This window comes from Rhamphochromis longiceps, linkage group LG20, assembly GCF_057381845.1.
Source record: "Rhamphochromis longiceps isolate RC_006_pf linkage group LG20, R_longiceps_female_GT1.1, whole genome shotgun sequence".
Classification (NCBI taxonomy): domain Eukaryota; kingdom Metazoa; phylum Chordata; class Actinopteri; order Cichliformes; family Cichlidae; genus Rhamphochromis; species Rhamphochromis longiceps.
The window spans coordinates 28,065,502-28,088,130 of NC_140576.1; the positions used below are offsets into that span (position 1 = coordinate 28,065,502).

Below are 22,629 nucleotides of genomic sequence, written 5' to 3' on the forward strand. Positions count from 1 at the left end.
TGGGTGATAGGTCAGAGGGTCTGAATAAGGATCATTTTTGTCTGAGGATCCAGTCTGTACAGTATTAACTGACAGCAGAGCATTCAGAGTGACATCAGTGGGGAAAAACAGGACTGCACTTAAAGAAAAAGAGGAATCTGGCCCCAGCATACTGGAACTTTGTTGTTAACTGTGAATAACAAGATCCACAGGCCAAAAATACAGACAAAAAACCTCTGTTAAGGAAGGAGTTTTAGAAGGAACAGGATGCCGTTTATATCCCCTGCTGTCAACGTAGAGCCCTTCTGTACTTGTGCATGCATTTATGTTTTTAGTAAAATTAATTAAGGAGCCTAGCAGAGGTCATTTCAAGCTACTGCATGCAACTTCCAGCTGAGCTCCAGTATTGGCTGCTCTTGACCGACTTGGCCAGTTTGTGTTCTGCATCTTGTTCAAGTGATGAAATATAAACTGAAGGTCTCTTAAGAGCAAGCGTGTCTGCGTGTACGTGTTTACACTGTGAAGTAGTCGTCGTGTGCGAAGTGTATCCTTGTTGTGATTTATAATATTTAAGAGTCACTGACCACACTGGGAAGAGGCAGCCGTTCCAGTCAGCACACAGAATGGAGATTGATCTCAACACAGACAGAGAAACAAACACACAGGCAGGCAGAAAGCTATCTTTACAAGTTTTACTTTTATTGGTGTATTCTGACAATAACAATGATGGTATAAAAGAAAAATCTCCATCATACAAATTTCAATAATCAAAAGATAATATGCCGATACACAAACAGATCCACATAAGGCTGACATCAAGTTTTGACAAGTGGCTTCAAATGGCTTCAGTTCAAGGAGATCGTCTCTCCTTACAATCAGAGGAGATAAATTTTAAATTTAGCTGTATTGTTTCTCTTTCTTTTTTTTTTTTTTAATAGTTAGCTTTCATACAAAAAAATAATTTATGTGGATTTTGGAGTGGATTGTGGTCGCTGGTTTGGGTGCCTGTGTTTCATTGCATTGTAAGCATAAGGTGTTGTTTTTTTTGGCTGAAACACTGCTATCCCGCAGCGCTCTCCTGTGACCTGCGCCTTATCTCAGCTGCTGTCACTATTATAAAGAAACATCACGTGCAGACACAAGGACAGTTAAATTCATCAAAGGATTTTACGTCTCCGTCTGCCACGACATGTGCCTTGCATTGCGACAGCGCGTTAAAATACAGGGAGGTCTGCGGGATGCAGAACACCTCTGAGATCGTGAGAGGAATTGAAAATTTGTGAAATGAGGTTATTCTTTCCATCAGAAACAAAAAGTCTGTGCTGGGAAGCAGTGATGTAAAAACATTGATGTCACTCTGTAAGCTTTACTAGCACTTAAATGGCACCGGATAAACCCACAAACCAAACCCTCCCGAAGCCTTGTTCTTTAGCATCTGTAGTGAATTAAGACCTTATAGAATTTCTAAAACACTACACACAACAATATTTACAATGATAATTATCTTGATATGCACTTTTTTCAATTTAAATATTTTTGCTTATAAAAAAATAAAATAAAAACTTGAATGGAAAAAAAACAAAACAACAAAAACAAGAACAAACCCAAAAAACACTGCAATAAATTAAGAAGCTTTAAGGCTGCCAGTTTTGTCAGATGCCCAAAGAATGGTCCCTTCATTTAAACTGGCACAGAATGGATGAGGTGAGATAATGGAACAATGAAGACTCGTTAGTGAGCAGCAGTCTTGGTCTGGGTCTGGACTGACACCAGGTTTATTTTATTTATGTAGATAGAACTGGAACAAGACTAGCCAACATGCTCTTATCACCAAGTGAAATCAATCTACTTCCTGTTTTAGATAAAATCAGAAGTACTGACTCACTTGTCCTTGTTGCAAGGTCACAAAATAGCCAAAGCTGTGTACTAGTCTCCTCAAAGATGGTGTTGGCTTATGAAGCTGCTCATTCTTCATTGTGGAGTATAGAGCCTAATACTGACCCTAACCAGGCCTCAATCAGAGGGCCTCTTTGTATTAAGAGGGCCCGTGTGGTCCATCTCTTTACCTGAACACTCAATTTAAAACCATTTGGCTTTTGCTATAAGTCCACCTAGCTTTTAATTTAAAGCAATGAAACATAAAAAAGATATAATATACAGTGCATTATGTAGGTATCAAGACCTAGAATAATAACCTACCAGTTGTTCACAACAAGGTCACTATAAATAATTTTGTCATCAGTGCTGCAAAACCAAAAGGAAAAAACCCAAAACAAAACAGAAACTTTGAAACCTAGGAGGATAGGTAGACCTCGGAAAGGTTTAGCCATTTCACTCAAACGCACGTGGAAAAGAAAACTCAACTAAAATGCTGCTACTGTCTGTGACTTCCACTGGACACCTCCTGGGTGATAGGCTAGGAAGTAAACGTGCTTCTGCTTGCGGCAATTTGGATCAACTTTAAGGTGGAAAGGCAACAGGCTTACAAATGTATGGATGTAAACATGCTCAACATCTGCTCCTGTAATTGGAATTAAAATATAAAGTTTGAAGGATGTTTTGCCTGTCAATACCAGCCTCTGTGATGTTGGGATTGGTTCCAGTAAGCACGCAGAGAGAGTCCCTGGAAGGGACCTCTGGAAGGTCAGCACCATTGATCATCAATTAGTATAATGGAGGTGATCAGTGAAAGACAGTGACCAGTAGCATTGTCTGATTCTGTGTCTTGCTCTTCCTGTGGTTGTCACACAAAATGGCCTCCTCCAATATGTCTGCTCATGAGATTACAATTTAATACCAGGCTACAGGTCCCATTCCATTTCATTAGAAGCAGTTATCTATCTATCTATCTATCTATGCTTTATCTTAAGAGGGAATCTGAATCTGAATGAAATGGAATATACCTCATTTACACAGACCTGAACCTCACCGTCCCGCACAATTACGCATGACTACATTTCAGTGCATCTATATCAGTTTGTGTCACCTATTAAACTGTCACATTAACTGCAAAATAAAATAAAAACTGAACAATTAAGGAAAATAATCCAAAAAAATAAATAAAATGAGGTCCAGCCTCTTTGCTCCATATTTCATTGTGGGAACAACATTAAGTCAACCACCAATATTTTCCTCAAAAAGGTACATGTTAAGTAATGCGTACAAGGCGATTTGTGTGAAATGAAGTAGCTGCATGACTAGAGGACAGACAGTGAGGACAGTAAAGTCTGTACGATATATTAAAAAGGAACTTCATTTACAGTATTGGGATTTTACTGAAATCAACACTGTCAAATACACAAATCAGAGAGGAGCATTACACTTCTATGTACTGCCAGAGTCTGTGTCTAATGCACAGTGAAAGGCTGCATGCCACTGAACATAAACCTCTGTTTAGAGCAACTCCCTCCACCAAAAGAAAAATGAATTTCACAAGAAATCTCACGAGCCAAAGCCTGGCCACAAGCTAACAAAGCTAATCAGTGGTTATAACCTGACACTTCAGATAAGGATTGAGACAAGCTGTATTTTTTTCTCCCCCAATCGAAATGTTGATAAAGAAAGAGGTGTCATTTAAAAAGTAAAGGCAGCCATCGAATGGTAGTTGTATTTTCACAGGGCCCAAAGTGAAGCAGGGCTGGCTAACAGTATTACAAAGACTACACAATCTGCAAAATAACAAAGCAAATGCTTCTGTAAACACCAGTGACAGTTACAGCAATCAAGTATTTTCTAATTCCAATTCTCTTTTGTCACAATGAAGGTGAGTAAACATTGAAGACACGAAACCTAAAAATAAAAAACGGCAAGCGTTTATCTCTCCCTGGCCCGAATTCACACCCGCATGCCAAGTGAGGTCTGCAACCTGCCAGTCAAAGCTTCAGAAGCAAAGGGACCTGGGAGGTCACCCCGATTACTTTGAACCGACAACGAGATACATACAGGCCATTTGCATAGCTCTCCCTCACTTACACACAGACACGCAAACAGGCACACACAACTTCTGAACAGGGTGGCATGTTTGCTTAGGCAAAGTTGGGTTGAGTGTGAAGTTTGCATACGCAGTCACTTCTTCTCTCTAGTCCAATGAGGGCATGCTAGCACCCGCGCTATTGCATCTGTATAGTGAGGAAGTCAGGGCTAAAGTTCTGCTGTCTGATATTACAGCTTATTGCTAACAGGATGAACATTGCACTCCAACATACAGCCACTTGCAGGCAGGCAGGACATTCCATGCAATTACGCAAACATCAGTCTTTAAATCGTGTGCTTGAAAGACAAAACACAAGAGATGGTTAAGGAAACAATATTCTCTAAACTCAGAAAGAAAAACTATTTCACATACAACATATAACCACAGCCTCTAACTCCCTATGTCGTCTTCTCTTGCTCTCTTTTCTTGTAGATTTGGCATACTGTATGCAGAACCAGCTGCAAGAGTCCACTCGCTTAAAGTTGATGTGTCGTGTTATGTGTGCATGCAAATGTTTTCACAGGCGTACTGCATTTATGAAAGAAGTGCAAGAGAAAAAGTAATTAAAAAAAAAGAAAAGTCATAGCCTTAGGACAATGTCAGCACATTTAAGCCAAACTCTGCGTGCATGTGTGGTGTGTGTGTGTTTATACGTGCGTGCACTTAAACGTATGTGTACCATAACCTATCGAAATCATCGAGCACAGAGGTGCCACGTGGAGCTAGTGATGGACAGAAGAAGAAAATGAATTGAGGAATGAATGCTGAAGGCCAAAATGGTGCAAAAGGCATGTGGAGACTGAAGTCTAGATAAGCCCAGATGAGAGGAGTGATGGACTGTGGCACAAACAAGTGCAGCATTTATCCCTATTTTCTTATATGATTTATCAAACATATGCTTTTGATTCTCCTTTTTTTTTTTTTTTTTGCATACAACCAAAATAAACAAAGCAATAAATCTGTAAACTAAAAAGTCCTAAGCAGTGTTGCAACTGGTGAGATATGGCTGATGTCCCAAAGGACTTTGATTTTGCAGTCCAGCTCTGCCTACGTCAGTAGTCAGTTATTGGTGCAAGCTTTCTGCTCAAGCTGACTGTGATGTTGGTGTAGAGAGGCCTTCTGGACACTAGGGGGGAGTAGTTTAGGTTGTTAAGACCATCCACCTTCTGTCTCTCCTTTGAGTGACGGAGAAGACTATACCTGCAGGTGCAAAATGAGAGGAGAAAACAGAACACTGTAAGAAGCACTTTTCTCTCATTACATGTGAAAAGGATGGCAAAATGTAAAAAGTCCAGTGTTTGTGCCAAATGGAGTGATTCTTGTCTAAACAGCCAAAAATACCTTATTTGTGGCCCAGGATTGTAATCTACTACTTATGTACATCACTAAATGTGCGAAGCTACAAGTTTGACAAAGAATGAGCAGTTGCTTCAACAAAACTAAGCAAGAGCCCACTGCCTCTCAATCAGCCACTGATTCTAACCACAGCGGTTTTTTTAAACAACTCTAAAATATCTCAGAGTTGGCATGGGGGGAGTCTGCTTCAGGCCTAACACAGACTATATATACACCCTTGGACTCTTTTAGTCTCCTGCTATGTTGTACCATCGATTTCATACATTTTTCAACAGAAGAAAACTTTTGCATACTAGATGACTAAAAAGCTGGAAAGTGCTTTGGATCAATTCATATCAGGGTGTGATATGAATAAAAGTTACTCGACTTCATTAATGGAAACCACCCTTCACATTCAGGCGAGCTGCCAAAGTACAGCTCTGGACTGCAGAAATTCCTTAACAAACAGCTGCACTATGTGACAAATATCCTCATTCATGTAAATTAAAGGAGCATTGTGCTGTTTCAGTGACATTTTCACGCAAAATGATCACAGACAGTTCAAGTTAGAAGTGTCAGAGTAAAAGTGAAAGCTGACTAAACTGAGGCAGAGGGCTACACCCCTGCTGCCTCAGTTTAGTCAGGCAAAGTGACCACCAGGCTGGGCTTAGAAGAAAAAAGCGCTAAAAAATAATATTTCAAACAGGGGGGGATAAAATAATTTGACATAAAATGTGCAAACGTATTCTAGTAGATCCCTAAATGATATGAGTATATGAGTAGCTTAAATCTAAGGCTTATTTTAAAGTTAAATAAGTGAAAAATAAATTCCACTTAGTACTGTGGTACTATGTAAAACTATATGAAAGAAACATTTACTCTTTGGGCCATTTTTAAGTTACTCAGGAATTTTGCCCTGAAGCATAGAAGCATATCACATGCAAAGTCTTTAAAAGAGTGGAAATTCTATCAAAGGTACTGCTTTGGCTTTTCATGTGACTGGCTTACATCACATGAGTCTAAGCCTCATTGCAATTATCAGCTTCCTCCTTTGGTTGGGAGTGTGTATTATGTACTGTTTGTAAGTGAGCTGTGAAAACCTAGGACACCAACCTGCCCAGGAACTGCACTTCTCCACGATGGTGATGTGGAATGGACATGTAGCGTCCCAGGTCTCCTTGTGGTCTGCTTACTGTGTAATTGGCAAACTGCACCCTACGGAAACATTTTTAAAATTTTAATCCATATTGTACACAGTTGGGAGGAAAAGGCATTGTGTTTATGATCCTGCTATAATAATTATCACAATAATGCCTCTGATAGCTGAGCTATAATATTTCAAATAGTCAATAACATGCTCCAAATACATCAGAAAGATTTCATAGTAAAGGCAAAAAGGAAGGATTTCATGGAAACAAATATACAAGAGAATCAGTATTTACAGTACACACAGATTTACTCTGTGTGTACAGCTGCCTGTGAGTTGTGTAGGTGGGGGAAACGCTCTGGGCCGAACTGGGAAAAAACAATATAATACAAAAGCCTTCTATGTGCCAAATGGCTTACCTCATCACTTGAGGATGCCTAATGTCAACACTACTGTTAACAACATGCTGCAGCTCTATCAGAAAGGCCAGTGTGTGTTTGTCTGTACAAGTTGCCCTCACCTGTTCCACAGGTCATCGTCCTCTCCTCCCCAGCCCCAGAACGCATTGGGAAATCCATTAATCTTTTTGAACTGCTTAACCATCAGGCCACTGACACCGCCGAAGAACTCATTATACGGCAGCCTTTGAGGGACAGTTATACATATTGAGATTCATTTTTTGCGTCCGAACACATGTACTCTGTAATTCCCCAAAGACAATAATCAGGACTCACATGTAAGAATACTTGTCCAGTTTGACCGCAAAGTGTCGGGGCATGTCCGTACAGCCGTAGTAGTTTCTGTCATTCTCCATTAGATGGTCTACATCATGGAAGATCAGACAGTCCCAGTTCAGGTCCTTCATAGCCTCCTTGTAGCCCACATTGAACAACATGGCTCGGTTAAATGGCTCTGTACCCGCCTAAAGAAAAAAAGATGATACTTTGGTATAGCTGCCTTTTCATAAAAAAAGGGGCAAGATAATGGGTTATAACTTCCATAAAACAGTGGCTTGAGATGAAATTCATTTAGTTGTTTACCTCTGAATTCAATTGATTGATTGTGAAAATAAGTGAACCTACTTGTTCTATTATATAAAAGGCAAAGTGGAGTCTCTGTTTCTGCAGCACTGGCACCAGGTGTCTTAGGAGAATGGGCAAGTGTTCATGTCGGTTCCTGAAGGGAACTAGGATTGCCACCTAGGTACACAAAGGAGAATAACATGGGACTTGAATAAATTGCAAAGATATAGGGATAAATTTAGAGTAGAGTTAGAGTTAGAGCAGATAGCACCTTTACATGTCCAAATCAACACTAATACTGAAACATGTTTCATTATACTACTTTCCCCAATGTCCGATGTGGACATCCTGATCAGTATCTTAGTGTGTGCTGTGTGAAACCACTAAAATATTCCAATTAGCACCTGACTCATCACAAGATTGGCGGATTTGCAGAGTGTCATTTCCACAACGAGAAGTGACATGGATCAGTCCAACTCCCCCCCCCCAAAAAAAAAAAAAAACCCCACTGAGCAGCTGAATGACTGTGTAGCGTTTATTTGTAATAATGGTTGTTCTTGTTTTGCACTTTCTTTTGAAGATCAATAAAAAAGTGAAATATTCACAGAATATAACTGGCTAGGATACGCTAAGAAAAGAGACAGGTGTAAAAAAAAAAAAGAGAGAGAGAAAGAGACAGAGAGAGAGAGAGAGAGAGAGACTGCTGGCTAATGAGATAAACAGGGGAAAAAATGCTGTCAGACCATACACGGTCCTTTGGGGCAAAGGAATGTGAGAGAGATACAGACAGATGGAAAGCAAGATCACTCTACTGGGCACAAAAAAAAGTACTGTTAGGCTAAAGATTAAAGACTGAAACAATACTGCAAAGCACAAACACGAGCTGTAATTTAGGTTACTTCCTGTACTTTGTGTTTATGTGTACTTTTTCTGGAATTTGAATGTCAAATAGAAGAGCTCCATCAATCTTATTTGCACAGGGAGCAACAGAATAAAAGAAAGGGCATAAAAGGAAAGGTACACAGAGGAGAAATTCTGATAATTCCTCTCATCATTTCCTTCCCATGGTGAGATTGAAGCCCTGTTGAGGTAGAGAATAGGGCTGAACGATATATCGCATTTGCGATAATATCGTGACATGATCAAGTGCAATTTTCTAACCGCAAAGGCTGCGATTATACTCTGGACATGTCCAAATTCATGGGCTGCATCCTCCTGAGGCCGCATTTGTAGACCGATTACGTCACAGCGACGCGCCGAAGGCTGTCCAAATTACTACCATATCCCAGAATTCATAGCGCGGCCCAGCCAAACTCCAGTTTCCAGCAATGGCGGCCGCTACTAAGTTTTAAAATTACTCATACTAATCTTTCTGGGTCACAAAATAAACTTTTAACATATTTTCAGGCGAGAAAGTAGTTGTGTAAACATCAAATATCTGCTCGGTTTATCAAGATATCCCATATTTGCAAAAGTGCTTCGACGTTTTCAGAGGCGTCTGCTACCCACCAGCTCGACAGCTAGCCGGGAGCTCGAGGGTTACTGATGCGGCCGAGAACGGCACAACTCCCGGCACATCATTTTCAGATCACCGCGGAGTTTCGCTGCTCGGGTTAAACGTAATATATAAGTCACTTAGACAACCTAAAAATGTTATTGTTGGGCTTTTTTCAGTGTTTTGTTTGTTCGTGAGTAAATCGGTTTGGCTGAGATTAAAGTTATTAGATTAGATAAAATAAAACTTTATTAATCCCCCGGGTGGGTTCCTCATTGGTTTTCACACAGCTGACTAAACGTCAAACAGAAAACTTATTAAACAGAAGTATGAGACAGTCGAGAATTTACACCAGTGTCTGGTTATATTTTAGATAGCAAGAAGCAGACGGCCGAGTTTATTAAACTCCACCGAGACAGCGGTGACGCTAATCAGAACTAGACCGTCCAATTTCACGCCTTTAAACTTTAAAGGCGTGTTTGTGTGTGTGTTTATACAATTGCTATTATGTTTGCACTTTATGTGTAATGTTACTGACTGCAGAGATCAGTAAGATGTGTGTATTTTTTATTTATTAGTTTTATTTATTTAATATTATTTTTTAATTGAATGACTGTCTAGTAGTTCACAGATGTCGAAAAACTGAGTGTGGTAAAGCCACTGATTTTTTTTATGTATATTTCTGCAATCTGCACATTGCACTGACTTTCATTTTAATGTTTACACCAGGGTTCCTTGTCAGCACTTTATGCTCAGATGTTTGTAAGCTAAAAATAAACTATTGTGTATGTTCAAATATACTGTTGTGATTGAAGAAGTTAAATAAAAATGTCAGTCATCAATTCATGCATCACCTCATGTCATCATAACAGAGGTCTGTCTTCCAGGAAAGAACAGTTTAAAATTAATGTAATATAGTATTGGCCATACTATATGATGTATTGCTTGTCTTTGTTTAATAATACAGAAGACAAAGACCTTAAAAAAATAATCGCATATCGCATCGCAATCGCAATATTGGGGCAAAAAATCGCAATTAGATTATTTTCCATAATCGTTCAGCCCTAGTAGAGAATATGTTATTGTGCTGTCTTTACTACTGTTACAGTGATAGTATTTATTAGGGGTGGGGGAAAAAATCGATACTGTGTAGTATCGTGATATTTTGTTTGCTAATAATGTATCGATACAGGGACAGCAGAAATCGATATTTTGTTACAAAAAAAGTTTTTGTGGACTGGAACATGCTCTGACTTCAGAGCATGTTGATCCTTTTTCTGAGCAAGAATCCTGACATTCCTTCACTGTCCAAATGTGTTTAACTTTTTTTATTGCAGCAATAAACATGACAGTTTGCTTATTTTAATTTAAGACATGTTTTATTTTAATTAAGTTTAAAACTTTTTTATTTAATGTAAAATTATATTTTGTTTTAATTTACTTTCAAATTCTTCAGTTGCTGAAGGGGCTGCATAGTTTTCACAAATTGCATAGTTCAGAATAGCTATAATTGTACCAGATGGTTGCATTCAGTTAAGTTGGACTAGACTGTAATACAAACCGTTCAGTTTGTCAACAATAAAACTGACTGAAATGAGAGAAAGACTGAGTGTGAGACTTTGATATTAGATAAAATGAATATTGATAAAGTTTACCTTTATGTACAGAATCTGAATATCGCAAAATATTTTTAAAAATTGCAATAATATCGTATCGTGCGTTAAATATTGTGATAATATCGTATCGTGGGATGTATGGTGATTCCCACCTCTAGTATTTATGGCTAAGCTTCACGTTCTTCACAGCTTCAAATCAGACATGCCGGAATCAGTCACAGTACTTGACCGATATTATGTGTGCTAAACACACGCATAGACGTCAACAGATCAGACCATTATTAAACTGCTATTGCTTATTTATTATACATAATACTCATTTGCTGTGAGATCGATCCTGTCTCAGTGTCTGATAATTTATCATAAGTAATTTATGAAGTAACTCCTGCTATGCTATGCTCTGTGTATAAATAAACACACCTTTCTCGTGTTCTCATGGAGAGTTTCTGCTGCTGTCTAATGCCCCAGAAACGCAGAAAAAAATGAACTTTTGTGGAAACAATATTTTTGTCTTCATTGCAGTTTTAAGGTTTTGCTGTTCATTTGACATTGCTATGCAAACTCTGCACTGAAACACTGAACACTGAGAATAGAAACTCTTGCATTACTATTGCCAACATTACTTTTAGCAACGTGTTAAAAAAAACATAGCAACTAAGCATCCACATATATCGGTGTTATTGTGGGGCAAAGGCGGGTTTTAGCAGGTCCAGCGCTACAAACCTAATGCTGCTGCACTGTGTGAGAGGCATGTTTTATATACAAAATGGAAAAAGTCATGCACAACCATTCGACTATCTATAAAAAGGTGACAATTCAATAGAAACCCAAGTGTGCAGAGCACATGCATGTTATAACATGCAGGGCTTGAATGTCTCTTTGCAATGTCACAGGAGGGTTAAGCAACATTCCTCAAAAAGTTCTGTTTGATGTGCTTTTGCTGAGCCATACTTTAACAATATACAAACCACTCTATGAAGCCACTCTATTTCTTGCTTCACCGGCCACATTACGCACAAGATTGTTTTTTTCAGTGGGCACTTACCTTCCAGCGAGGTAAACAGTCTGTGGGCTTCCAGTAGCCTCCAGGGGCAATGTTGGGCTTTCCCTCCAGCAAAGATCTTTCCACTTCTTCAAGAGATATCTCACTCATATTCACTTCCAACCTGCCCTCTGTGCGTGGGGGAAAGAGAGAGTGAGAGGGAGTCAAGCAACAGTCATGAAGCAAGAAAGGTCAAGAGCGTGGGGGAGAAAATAAGAGACACGGTGTGCGAGTAAAGAAGAACAGTAGCGAGAGGAAAAAGATCATAGGAATGTGACTAAGAAAATGTCAAAGCCTGCAACATTTGAGAAATCTGGGACATAAATTGCCTGCTTGTGCTATAACACAGTACTGTATTTGATGCGTCATCAATCAAAACTAATATAAAACATATTCTTGGAACAGTTTCACAGCTCAATACTACAACAAATAAATACAGAGGCATAAGGAACATTTCCACTGAGAGCCTTTTTTTTCATTTGTTACCTACTTGTTGTTACAGAATAAGGAGTTTGGTTCTAAGGAAAGAATTCAAATTAAATTTAAAATCACAACTTTAACAGTGCACTTACTCATGGAGGGCAGCCTCTCAGGGCAAACTTGTGAGGGGAGGTAGGTGAAACCCTCGGGGAGGTATGTAGTGGGAAGAGCATCGCTTTCGCTGAAGTTGAAGTCATAAGAATAATCTGAAAGTGAAAAAAAAAACATGACCGGCTTCATGCTTTAATGTACAGCGTGTATAAAAAAAGAAAATGATTTCAGGAGGTGGACATTTTCTAAAGTAATGTACACAGAAGCTAACAGTAATTTATACAATATGAATACATGTCTTTATTATAGTCAAACTTGTCCCATACTTTGGTGAGCATGTCTGGAGTCACTAATGCCACCAAAAGGCAATCACGTGAAACTTACAATTCCCCTTTTTCCAACAGCACGTGTTTCAGTCATTACCAGCAAACAGCTGCAGAACTAAAGGACTTTGAAATTGATTGATTCTTTTTGATACACCCTGTATTTTACCGACAGCTTTTCATTGTCATTCAAAATATCTTTTCTAGTAAAGGCAAGCATGAGTCACTCACTGGAAAGCAAACAGACTTAAATGTGAAAACGCCATAGCGCTTTTTCTTTTACTTCCTTATTTAAACATTGTTTGACACTGCACTCATTCTCTTGTAAGGATATGAAAGATAGCATTTGTGCTAAACATTTCTAATAAACTAGTGTGCATGGGCATGTTTTTACCTGTGCCATTTATGCTGTAAGCCCCCCTCACTACTTGCTCCAGAACCTGAGCTCCAATGTTCTTCACGTTCTCTCTGATCTGGATCCCTCTGGCCTGGACCATAAACACATACTCATTCACTATGGAAAGAAGAAAAAACAGGCGAAAAAAAGAATTAATACACTTTATTATTAAACACAGACTCGAGGCATGTATTCGAGAAACCCAAGCACAGACATGAATCATATTATGTTAACGCAAAACGACTTTTAAAAATGTTTGAAATGTCTGAGAATGCATATATTCATTCTCAGACCCGTTATCCTTTCACTTCTTCTTTCTGATAATTATTTCAAACAATATTCATGTTTAAGAAATGCGGTTGCACTAGGTATTTTACTAAGCTATTTCCAGTCATAAAGGTCTGGAAACCACTGAGAAAATGTGACGGGGACATATAGGATGTGGGTGAAACTACACAGCATAGAGTAGTCACATACAGGAAACAGGAAGTAGCAAGAGATTCTAGGTGAATGAGAATGTGCCAGTCTGGGATTGTAGTGAGATTTCTATTGTACCAGCGACATCTCATCAAGCTGACACAATATTATGTAGTAGATCTGTTTGCTATAACAGTTCAGTCGATTTATTAATAACTATAATTGGGAACTACACCAGAGAGGCTTAGTGAGAGTTCCAGTCAGCATGGAACTGACCTAAATAAACACCACAACAGTGGTTAACCTGCCAAGCAATGTAGTGGAACAAAAGGGGGTTATGTGGTCTAACTGCGAATAGCTGAATACACCTAGTGATGCATGCACTCTTTGGTGTACAGTAAAGAAGTATGACATACTATGTGCATAGTAAGAAGCTTTAAAAACATTCAAAAAACATTTAAAACACTGAATCAAGTTTCAGAAGTCAAACAAAATAGGCAAAAACACAGCTTGTAGAATAACTTCTCTGCCTTTGTAGCTCTGTGTCCAACACCGGCAATGTCAAGATGATCTGCATTATTGCGGACATTGTATCTGTGTGGATGGCATGTATACTGCTGAGCTAGAAATCCCCTGGATGTGATTTGTCATGGTAATTGCGTTACAGTTTCCATCACATTTATCTTATCTTATACAAAATGCCAGGCTTGCAGGATCAGAGACTAGTGGCTGAGCGTTAGCTGAAATCAATGTTCTCATTTTACTTCTGCAGCACTCAAATAGTACAGTGCAGCTGGAACCGCAGAAGACGACAATGGAACAGACAACAGATTCTCTTCACTTGCACTGTAGCACATGTAGAGGAAGAGCGACACGCACGGATGTTCAAATGTGCGCACAAACACGCACGCACGTGCATTAACTGATGCCCTTCTGAGGCACCATATGGATGGAAAAAGGCTAAGAGGCGTCTGGAGTGTGACCCAGTGCAAGCCACCAACATATTTTGACAAGTCTTTTTCTCACGCCTGCCAAGCATATGAATATACAGTAAAAAAACAAAAAAGCCAAAAAATACCACAACATAATATGCAGGTGTATATCATAGCAGATTTTAAATGAGCTAAACAATGTCAAATGAGAAGACTCTCAGATTGTGGTGAAAGCACTTTGGTCCACTCTTCTTTACACCATTACTTCTGTTCACTGAGGTTTATGGACAGTCCGTTCTTGGGATCATTGTCCTGCTTTGGCCAAGCTTTAGCTATCGTACAGATGCTTCACATTTGCCTCATACTTCAATATATAAAAAAAGTTTGCGGTTGACTCAGTGATGGTAGAATTTAGGCCTGTGGCTGCAAAACAAGCCCAAACCATTACCCCTCCTCCACCATGCTTGACATTTAATATGAGGTGTTAGTGTTGACATGCTGTGTTTAGCTTTCACTAAATGTGTTGCTGTGCATTAAAGCCAAACATCCTCACTTTGGTCTCATGTGTCCAAAGGATGTTTTTCCACAAGTCATAAGACTTCTTTCTGGAAAAAATGTCCTTTGTAAACCTAAGCAATACTGCCATATTATTCTTTGAACTTAGAAAGAATATCTTTCCCATGCAACCTGTCCAAGTCAGAACAAGACTAAAGAAATATCAATGTACTCTTCGTGAACTTTAACTAGCATTTACAAGCCAACTGATGCCTTTAGAATCTGAGATATTGTTCCTGGGTTTTTTTTTTTTGCATTTTCTCGGAACATTGCATGGCCAGCTCTTTGGATGAATTTCCTGGGTATCTGTTCACTCCTGGGAAGACTGGCAATGGGATAGTACTTACCCTCCTAATTTCTATGGAAGCAGTAAATATGTGCCATTTAGAGACCTGTTGAGTACCAGATTATCATTATACCCTGATATTTAAGAACCTGAAAGAGGTGAATTGAAAAAGGGTGTACTTTCATTTTACCGTGAGTGTATTATATATTAACTACCCTATCATACTGTACCAAACAGCAGCATATGAAGATTAAAGCAAAGCTAAGAAGTCTTTTCTTTGGTGTAAAATATATATATACATATATGAATAAATAAAAAAGAGGGTCAGGTTGACTGAAATTACAAACTAAAACACAGCCATGTAGCATCTAACATGCACTCTAGAGGCTGGATTAATGGTTTACGGTGAGGTAAGCAAGGTTATAAACTGTGACAAATGCAATAGCCATGAGAGACCTTGGCTTTAGAGGAAACTAACATAGCAGGTTACAACACAAAGCCATTAACACTGGACATATCAGGACAGAGGAGGCATGTATCACCACAGAGCTTTGTCAGTGTGTCAGTGTCGGCATATACAACTATATAAATGAGACATGGGGACACGTAGGACCCCCTCCCCAGCCAAACCCTTCCAGCTCTTAATCCCATCAGCACCACTCACTGTAACCCATCAAGCACGACAGGCAACCTTGAATGACCTTGTCTTCTATAGCTCTCAGAGAACATCCAGCCGTCACGCCAAGCACAGCCCACCTATCCTTGTCTCTTTCTCCATATCACTCCCACTTATCTGTCATTTCCTCTATCTCCCTCTTCATCTAGTTGTGCTGCCGTCTCTGTGTAATGTGGTTTGTATCACTTTCTGTCAATTCCGTTTGTTGCTTTCATTTTAAGCAAATGAGCTGAATGATGGATTGCAGGGTTATGGGGACAATTCCAGGCACCGACCCTGCACCATATTGTAGTGCAAGAGAGGTTAATCGAAAAAGAAAATGGAAAGAACTAAAAAAAAAAGTAAACACACGCACATACCCCTTTGTTTTTTCTCTAAAAAGGCAATTAACTGCACACTGATACAGCTCAGCAGTGGGAGGTGATTTCTCCTGTTCTGCTAGCTAGGCGATAAGAGCTGAAAGGCATTTTTTTTTCTTACCTCAGACCAGAAAAGCTTTCTGCATGTATGCACCATAGTCACTTTCAAAATGTTCATTTTAATGCCGCTGTATATCACTGACACCTACAGAGCCACGCCAAGAAAACACTATGTTCACAAATTCATCATATTATTCACACATATTAATTGACTTTAAAAGTGGATTAGGAGAGCGTTTGTATTGTTAGAGTGTTTTCTACACAGTTTCATTTGAATACCTCACGGTAAGGAAAATGGGCGAATACTCTAAGCAAAAACACAAAATCCCTCACAATGAACTGGAACAACTATTGTAACTTGAGTGCATTGATCAACTGATAAAGGTTTGGGATTTGCACATGGTGATGTGTAACTTGACCTTTTTAAACACAAACTGGATATTATCTGAAGGGACACACTTGTTATCACCTTGTTGGACTGTTTGCAAATGATGGTGAGAAATACATAAACTACAGTGGATTGACACTCACCACCCACAGCCATGCCTCAGTCAGTGAACCCATGCAAATGCACGCACATGTGAAATGAACAATGCCGTGTTACCACAGAGAACATTCTACATCCTCCCCCTCCCTTTACCCATTGATAGGTGTGACCCCCCCCCCCCCCCCCCAAAAAAAAAAACCCAAAACAAAAACCAAAACCAAAAACCATGAAACAAAAAAAAACCCAAAACAGAAATTCAAACACCAAACGGTGGACATAATTGTCTCACGAAACAGACTCCTTATTAGCCCCATCTGTAATTCCAATTACAGTTTTTCAAATACGCCTGTGCGAACATCAAACATCAAGACAGGTGCTTCCTGCACACAGTATTGCTTTTATTGTTTTATCATTAATAATACAGACAAACTGACTAAAACCACATTTTGAGTCTCAAAAATGTCTTCAAACCCGTGTGGACTGGCATTTTGTCCCCATAAGTCACTGCTCGTCCCCACAACTATAGTGGCATACCAAATTTCTGTCATTACAAAGATGCCTAAACATGTACACACAAACACACACACTGAATGTGCTTTTGTAACTAATGAGTTGTTGATGGGGCATTTCAGAGTTGCACAAAGGTTGCAAAGCAACGGCAAACTTTGTTTTTTTACCAGCTGAGCCACGCCTCAGTGAAGTGCTCCAAAACATGCCTGCACAGCTCTGGTACTTATAAATGTTTGATTTACTGATTAAGTACTGTCTCTATAACAGTTGTGCTTACAATGACATTTATGTTGTTGTTATCATGGTTAACTTCAGGTTACGCAAGCAGCAGTGTGCAATTATTCTCCAAGGGTCTTTGCTGTGCTTTACTTTGGTTACTTTGGCTAAATGTTTTTATTAGTAGTAATAGAGGCAGGAAGGATATGATAGATTTTTCTGTTTGTTCAGTGTCTGTCTGTTTCTTGGGTTTGTCATATTCACAGTTAGCAAACCAGGCTCTCGCATTCACTCATTTATGACTTGTTATTGCACTCAAGAGTCTATCCGGCTGTCAGGGTCTGGACAATCTCCTTAATGCATGACACCAGGGCAGGAAAAAGGGATTAGAAGCAAGTTAGAGAGAGTAATAATGGTCAATCTTTTTCGTTTTTTATCTGACCAACTGTGCAAATGAAAATGTGATTTTGCTCAGAGAATCTGAAACATACCAGCAAGAACAAAGGGAATGCCAGCTGTGCTAGTTACGGCTACGTTACACTTCGTCATAACTAGATCAGGAAGCTTCCACTAAACTTACAGCTCCCCTGCACACACACACACGCGCATGACACACTGGTGAGCATGCGCGCGCGCACGCACGCACACACACACACACACACACACACACACACACACACACACACACACACACACACACACACACACACACACACACACAGTCTGTTTCACATTACATCTAGACTAACTCCAAATAGCGCTGTGTATAAAAATAAAATTACAGGAAAACCATCATGCGTGCACTGACCAGAATGCTCGTCACGTGCACAGGAATGCAGACCTGCTCCCAAAAAAAGACAAATGCCTTAAAGTCTACATTCTTAGTGCACCCCACGCCTTTTTTTTCCTTCTTCTTTTTCACAAGATCAGTACTCTTTTACCGTAAATTAAATGACGTCAGTACTTATGTTCATGGCTGTGTGCCCACTTTCTAGGGACGTGGGAACCACCCCCTTGCCTTCTAAAAGCTTCTAACCTCCTCTTGAGACAACTGAATTCAATCAATCATTGTTATTCGCAGTATCTCTGAAATGTTGCCTCCCCATCCACAATGTCTCTGCTGGTGGTAAATGCCTGCTATGGAGGGACGTCTGGAAAAGTAAACTACTCTTTTGTTATGCCACTGTTACTGTCAGTGAAAATATCAGTTTCATACTGTGTGTGACTTGCATCAGAAGTGAAAGCAGTGCATCCTGCATCGTGACCTATGAACTTCTAACCCCTGCGAGTCAATCGTACAGTTTGAGCAGGAGCTGAATCGCGCGACTGAAAAAATCGCACAGTGTAAGCCCAGCATTATGAGCAGATATGAGCATACGAGAAACATAAATCCTACATTCAGTTTTTTCAGATAAAAACAAATGGGAATACCTACAGAGACTAGACGTAAGAGTGGATTTATACCCTCTAGCAAAATCTTTACCATTATATTTTGTTTTTTATTGATCTAAAATTGGAGGTGAATACTGATCAATGATTCATGTGCTCAATGACTGTGACCACAGGAAGCAGAGTAAAAATGGGGAAAACACCAGTTTTAAAAAGGAACTCGAATTTAAAGAGCTTTAAATGTGAATGTTTGATGTGAGAGGACTATTGCTTGAAACTCAAACCTTCTTACAGAAACTGCCTCATTCTTGACCGCTAGGTTCTAAGGTTGCTTTGAACTTCCCTCTTTAGTCACCAACTATATTTATACGATCACTATAATTCTGAAAATGGATATAAGGTGGGTCATGCAAACAGTGTTTTTTTTTAACTTGGACATTTTGGATGTAGCATTTTTGGATTAAGACATGATATGTGAACATTACTGGGGCTTTAGAACCACTCTTTGGAAATGCCTGTTGTATCCCAAAGTTTGCAAAACATCTCATATCTGTTTAGTGTCAGCTCTGTTTGTGCTAAAGAAACTAACCAGCAATTTGCAAAGATGGAGGGGACATAAATGCCTGAAACTTTGTGGCTGGAAGAAGAAACACACTTCTTGAAAGACTGCAGGAAACAGGCATGCTATATTATATGTATGAAATGTAGAATAGAATATTTTATAGATGCAGGAATTGACTGTACATAAAGTGTAACTGTAATGGAAAAATCATGTCTATCTATTTAAAAAAAAAAAAAAAGCCACATAATGTAATCATGCTCAGACACAGTATACACTAACACATGCCAGCAGGGACAACATGAGGTGCAGTTTGAGTTCATTATTGGTTTTGCACTAGCCATTCTGTCCCTCCATCTGTTCTGCTCTCCCAAATGTATGGATGTGTGTGTGTGTGTGTGTGTGTGTGTGTGTGTGTGTGTGTGTGTGTGTGTGTGTGTGTGTGTGTGTGTGTGTGTGTGTGTCTGTGAACATGCTCATATCAGCCTTTTTGTCTGCATATCTGACCCCCCCCCCCGACTCGTTATGTCTGCTGAGCCACTACATGGCAGAGAAGCATGGGGGACCAGAAGTGGCAGTGAGAATTACATAAACGACACAGTGGTGCCAGGACCCCTTGTTTTCACCCTGCTGCTGGCAAATACTGGAAAACAGATCTAAAGGAAGGACTATGAGAGAGGAAAAGAGTGAGATGGACAGATTGTTGATATATATGGATGTTAGCTCAAGATGGAGAGAGATTCTCCCTTACTAGCGCGCTCCCGTTCTCACCCTAATGGGACATTTTTTGTAAGTGATAAGAGCAGGCAGGATGAAACGGAAGGTTGTTTCTCAGTTTGTTCACTCAATCATGACTATGGGAAATGTTTGTTTATAAATGGTCCAAGATTTTGTCCGAAAAGAGTTCAGATCAGAATGAAAGAAATGACTGGGTGTGTGATCACAGGGTGGCAACATGACATGAGGAACAATGAAAGTACTGAGAAGTGAGAAGTGAAGGAAAACCTATGGTTCCTCTTCAGATCAGTTACAAAAAGGAAATAAAGAGCTCATGTGTATTTTAACTAATGTTATACCAGAGAGTCATCTGCTGCCGTTGATGACAGTACTTAACAGCCTCCATTAAAAAACAACAAATAAACAAACCATTGCTTGTTGCACGGTTTAATAAACATACTTTTTTTAAGTATTAAAGTGTTAAGTGTACCCACATGAACTGCACTGCTTGTAGTGATAAACATCTTGAGAATAATCACCTCGAATCTGCAGCCCTCCTCTGGTTTATAAAGCTTTACAACAAATTCAGCTCCTTGTTTATCTAACAGGCGCACAACTGCAACAAAAGTGAGAAAGTCTGCCTGATGCCGGGATTCTGAAAGCTGTTTTATTATTGCTGGACAAGCTGACTGTTCGTGCAGAAAACCCTAGAGCCACCAGGAAATGTTCTGGTTCTCCTGATAGGCAGTTTTATTTTTAGCTCTAAAGTAAATTGGTGACTTCATTGCTAGCTACAGGGAAGCCTGTGCCCAACTATAGGTGGATTTCTATGACGTTTAAGAGTCACAGTTTACAGTTTTATAGTGTTTCAGAACTGCTCGATGCCTAAATAAAAAAAATAATAATAAGGATGCACAACTATTAAAAGCACGACTTCATTAAAAATAACAAATATATACTGTAGGCCACAGTTTACAGAATTTCTTTATGTAATTCCCAGCATAACAAAATGGAATATTCAGCATTCAGACTGAAGTTTAAGTGCCAGGACTCAGAGCAATAAAAATATAAGTTTTATCATTTTAGAGCATGTTTTATTTCCAGTTGCTGTTAGCCCTCTGAAGCAAGTCTGCTGCCAGTTGGAGAGCGCCCTTCTCCTCCTTTCTCCTACACTTTTTTTCTACTGTAGTATGCCAATAATATCTCAAGTGCCTGTTTTGTGAACAACAAAGCAGTTCCTGCCAAATACAACTATGCAGATCATTAAACCAGCTCAACATGACTGGGTCCTTCTCACGTAGCTTTTGGTCTTTTGCCAGATGTTTCTGTTTTTCTCTTGTATTTCACCAGCTAACCCGACCTGCAACTTCCTTTCTTGCCTCTTCATTTCACAAAATCTGAAATTGTAGAGTTTACTTATTTTGCACATCTAACCTTGGTAGAACCAACTGCCCTTCCGATCTGTATGACGAAAAAACTGCTCTTCAACTCTTGTCAAGTCACAATATGCAAGACAGTTGCAGTGTTGCTAAGACAGGGCATTGCTTCATTCCTCAAGTACACCCACAGCTTCATCTCACCCCTTTCCTCCTGCTTTTATATTTGGCAGTTGTCCAATGCATTCCTGTGTTATTGCAGTGGCTCTGAATAATGGGCAAACAAAGGACATGCACAGACAGGTACACATGGACCCCAACCCCCAAACATACACTGTACTGCACATTTCCTGCTGCTTGATATTTTCCTACCAATCTCCCCCTCCACAAAGCTGAAGTCTCTTCACAGCTGGAGGTTACTCCTGTTGACTGAGCAATGGGCCAGAGCGGCAAGCAAATGCTGCACGCTGCACAATAGTAGTAGTGACATATAGTGGAACAAGATGCAGAATAACGCAACCTTTCCTCGTGATATACACATTCAACTATCTACAAGGCACGCTAGAGCTACCATTTGAAATCCTTCAAAATACATAAACTGTGCACAGCACCGAGGTTTCAATGCCCACATTTGAGACACTCTTCGATATTATGGTTAATCACATCAATGCTAAATTAAAAACTCTATTTGCTTAACTGCAACATAAACTGTGTAATGATTTTGGAAAACATATGAGATGATATTCCAAGATAATAATATGGAATAAATAATGTATGTGCTATTTTATACTGCATGCATGTGTATGTATGCATTAATTAGCTAACATTAAAAAAACTGCTAAGGCTTTGGAGCTGCATTTGATACATTTAATATTTCATGAGAATAATAGTGCTTCTGTTTTAATGCAAATGATGCACATGGAAAAAAACAATTCTCTTTACTCAGCCATGCATTTCTACTTAACTTCATGAGAACATTTCATTGTTCAGATGGAACCCTGCAAAGATAAAAAAAAAACTAAATTTTTTGTATTTCCCCTACTGTTCCCGTGTCTGAGCCAAATGAATGGGGAAGAAGGAAGTGGTGCTGGATAAACAGACAAACAGGTGCAGCTGTACTGACTCACTTTGCACTGACAGCAGATTAAACAGATGATTAATGCTGAGGCATTTTTTCATTTTAATAATAATACCGGTAATGATAATAATAATAATAAATATAATAATAAT

At 39.3% G+C, this 22,629-nt stretch overlaps 1 protein-coding gene across 1 annotated transcript in view; it reads right to left on the bottom strand.

Annotated features, from left to right (window-relative positions):
• Positions 1–895: 895 nt before the first annotated feature.
• Positions 896–22,629, bottom strand: part of b4galt5 (UDP-Gal:betaGlcNAc beta 1,4- galactosyltransferase, polypeptide 5) — a 32,721-nt gene continuing 10,987 nt past the window's right edge. Inside the window, exons 2-9 of the mRNA XM_085393659.1 lie at positions 12,858–12,977; positions 12,182–12,295; positions 11,613–11,740; positions 7,517–7,633; positions 7,169–7,356; positions 6,955–7,077; positions 6,401–6,502; positions 896–5,152 (exon numbers count right to left, since the gene is read on the bottom strand). Of these exons, the coding sequence (XP_085249785.1) occupies positions 5,005–5,152; positions 6,401–6,502; positions 6,955–7,077; positions 7,169–7,356; positions 7,517–7,633; positions 11,613–11,740; positions 12,182–12,295; positions 12,858–12,977 (1,040 nt within the window). The 3' untranslated portion in view covers positions 896–5,004. The remainder of the gene's footprint in view (positions 5,153–6,400; positions 6,503–6,954; positions 7,078–7,168; positions 7,357–7,516; positions 7,634–11,612; positions 11,741–12,181; positions 12,296–12,857; positions 12,978–22,629) is intronic.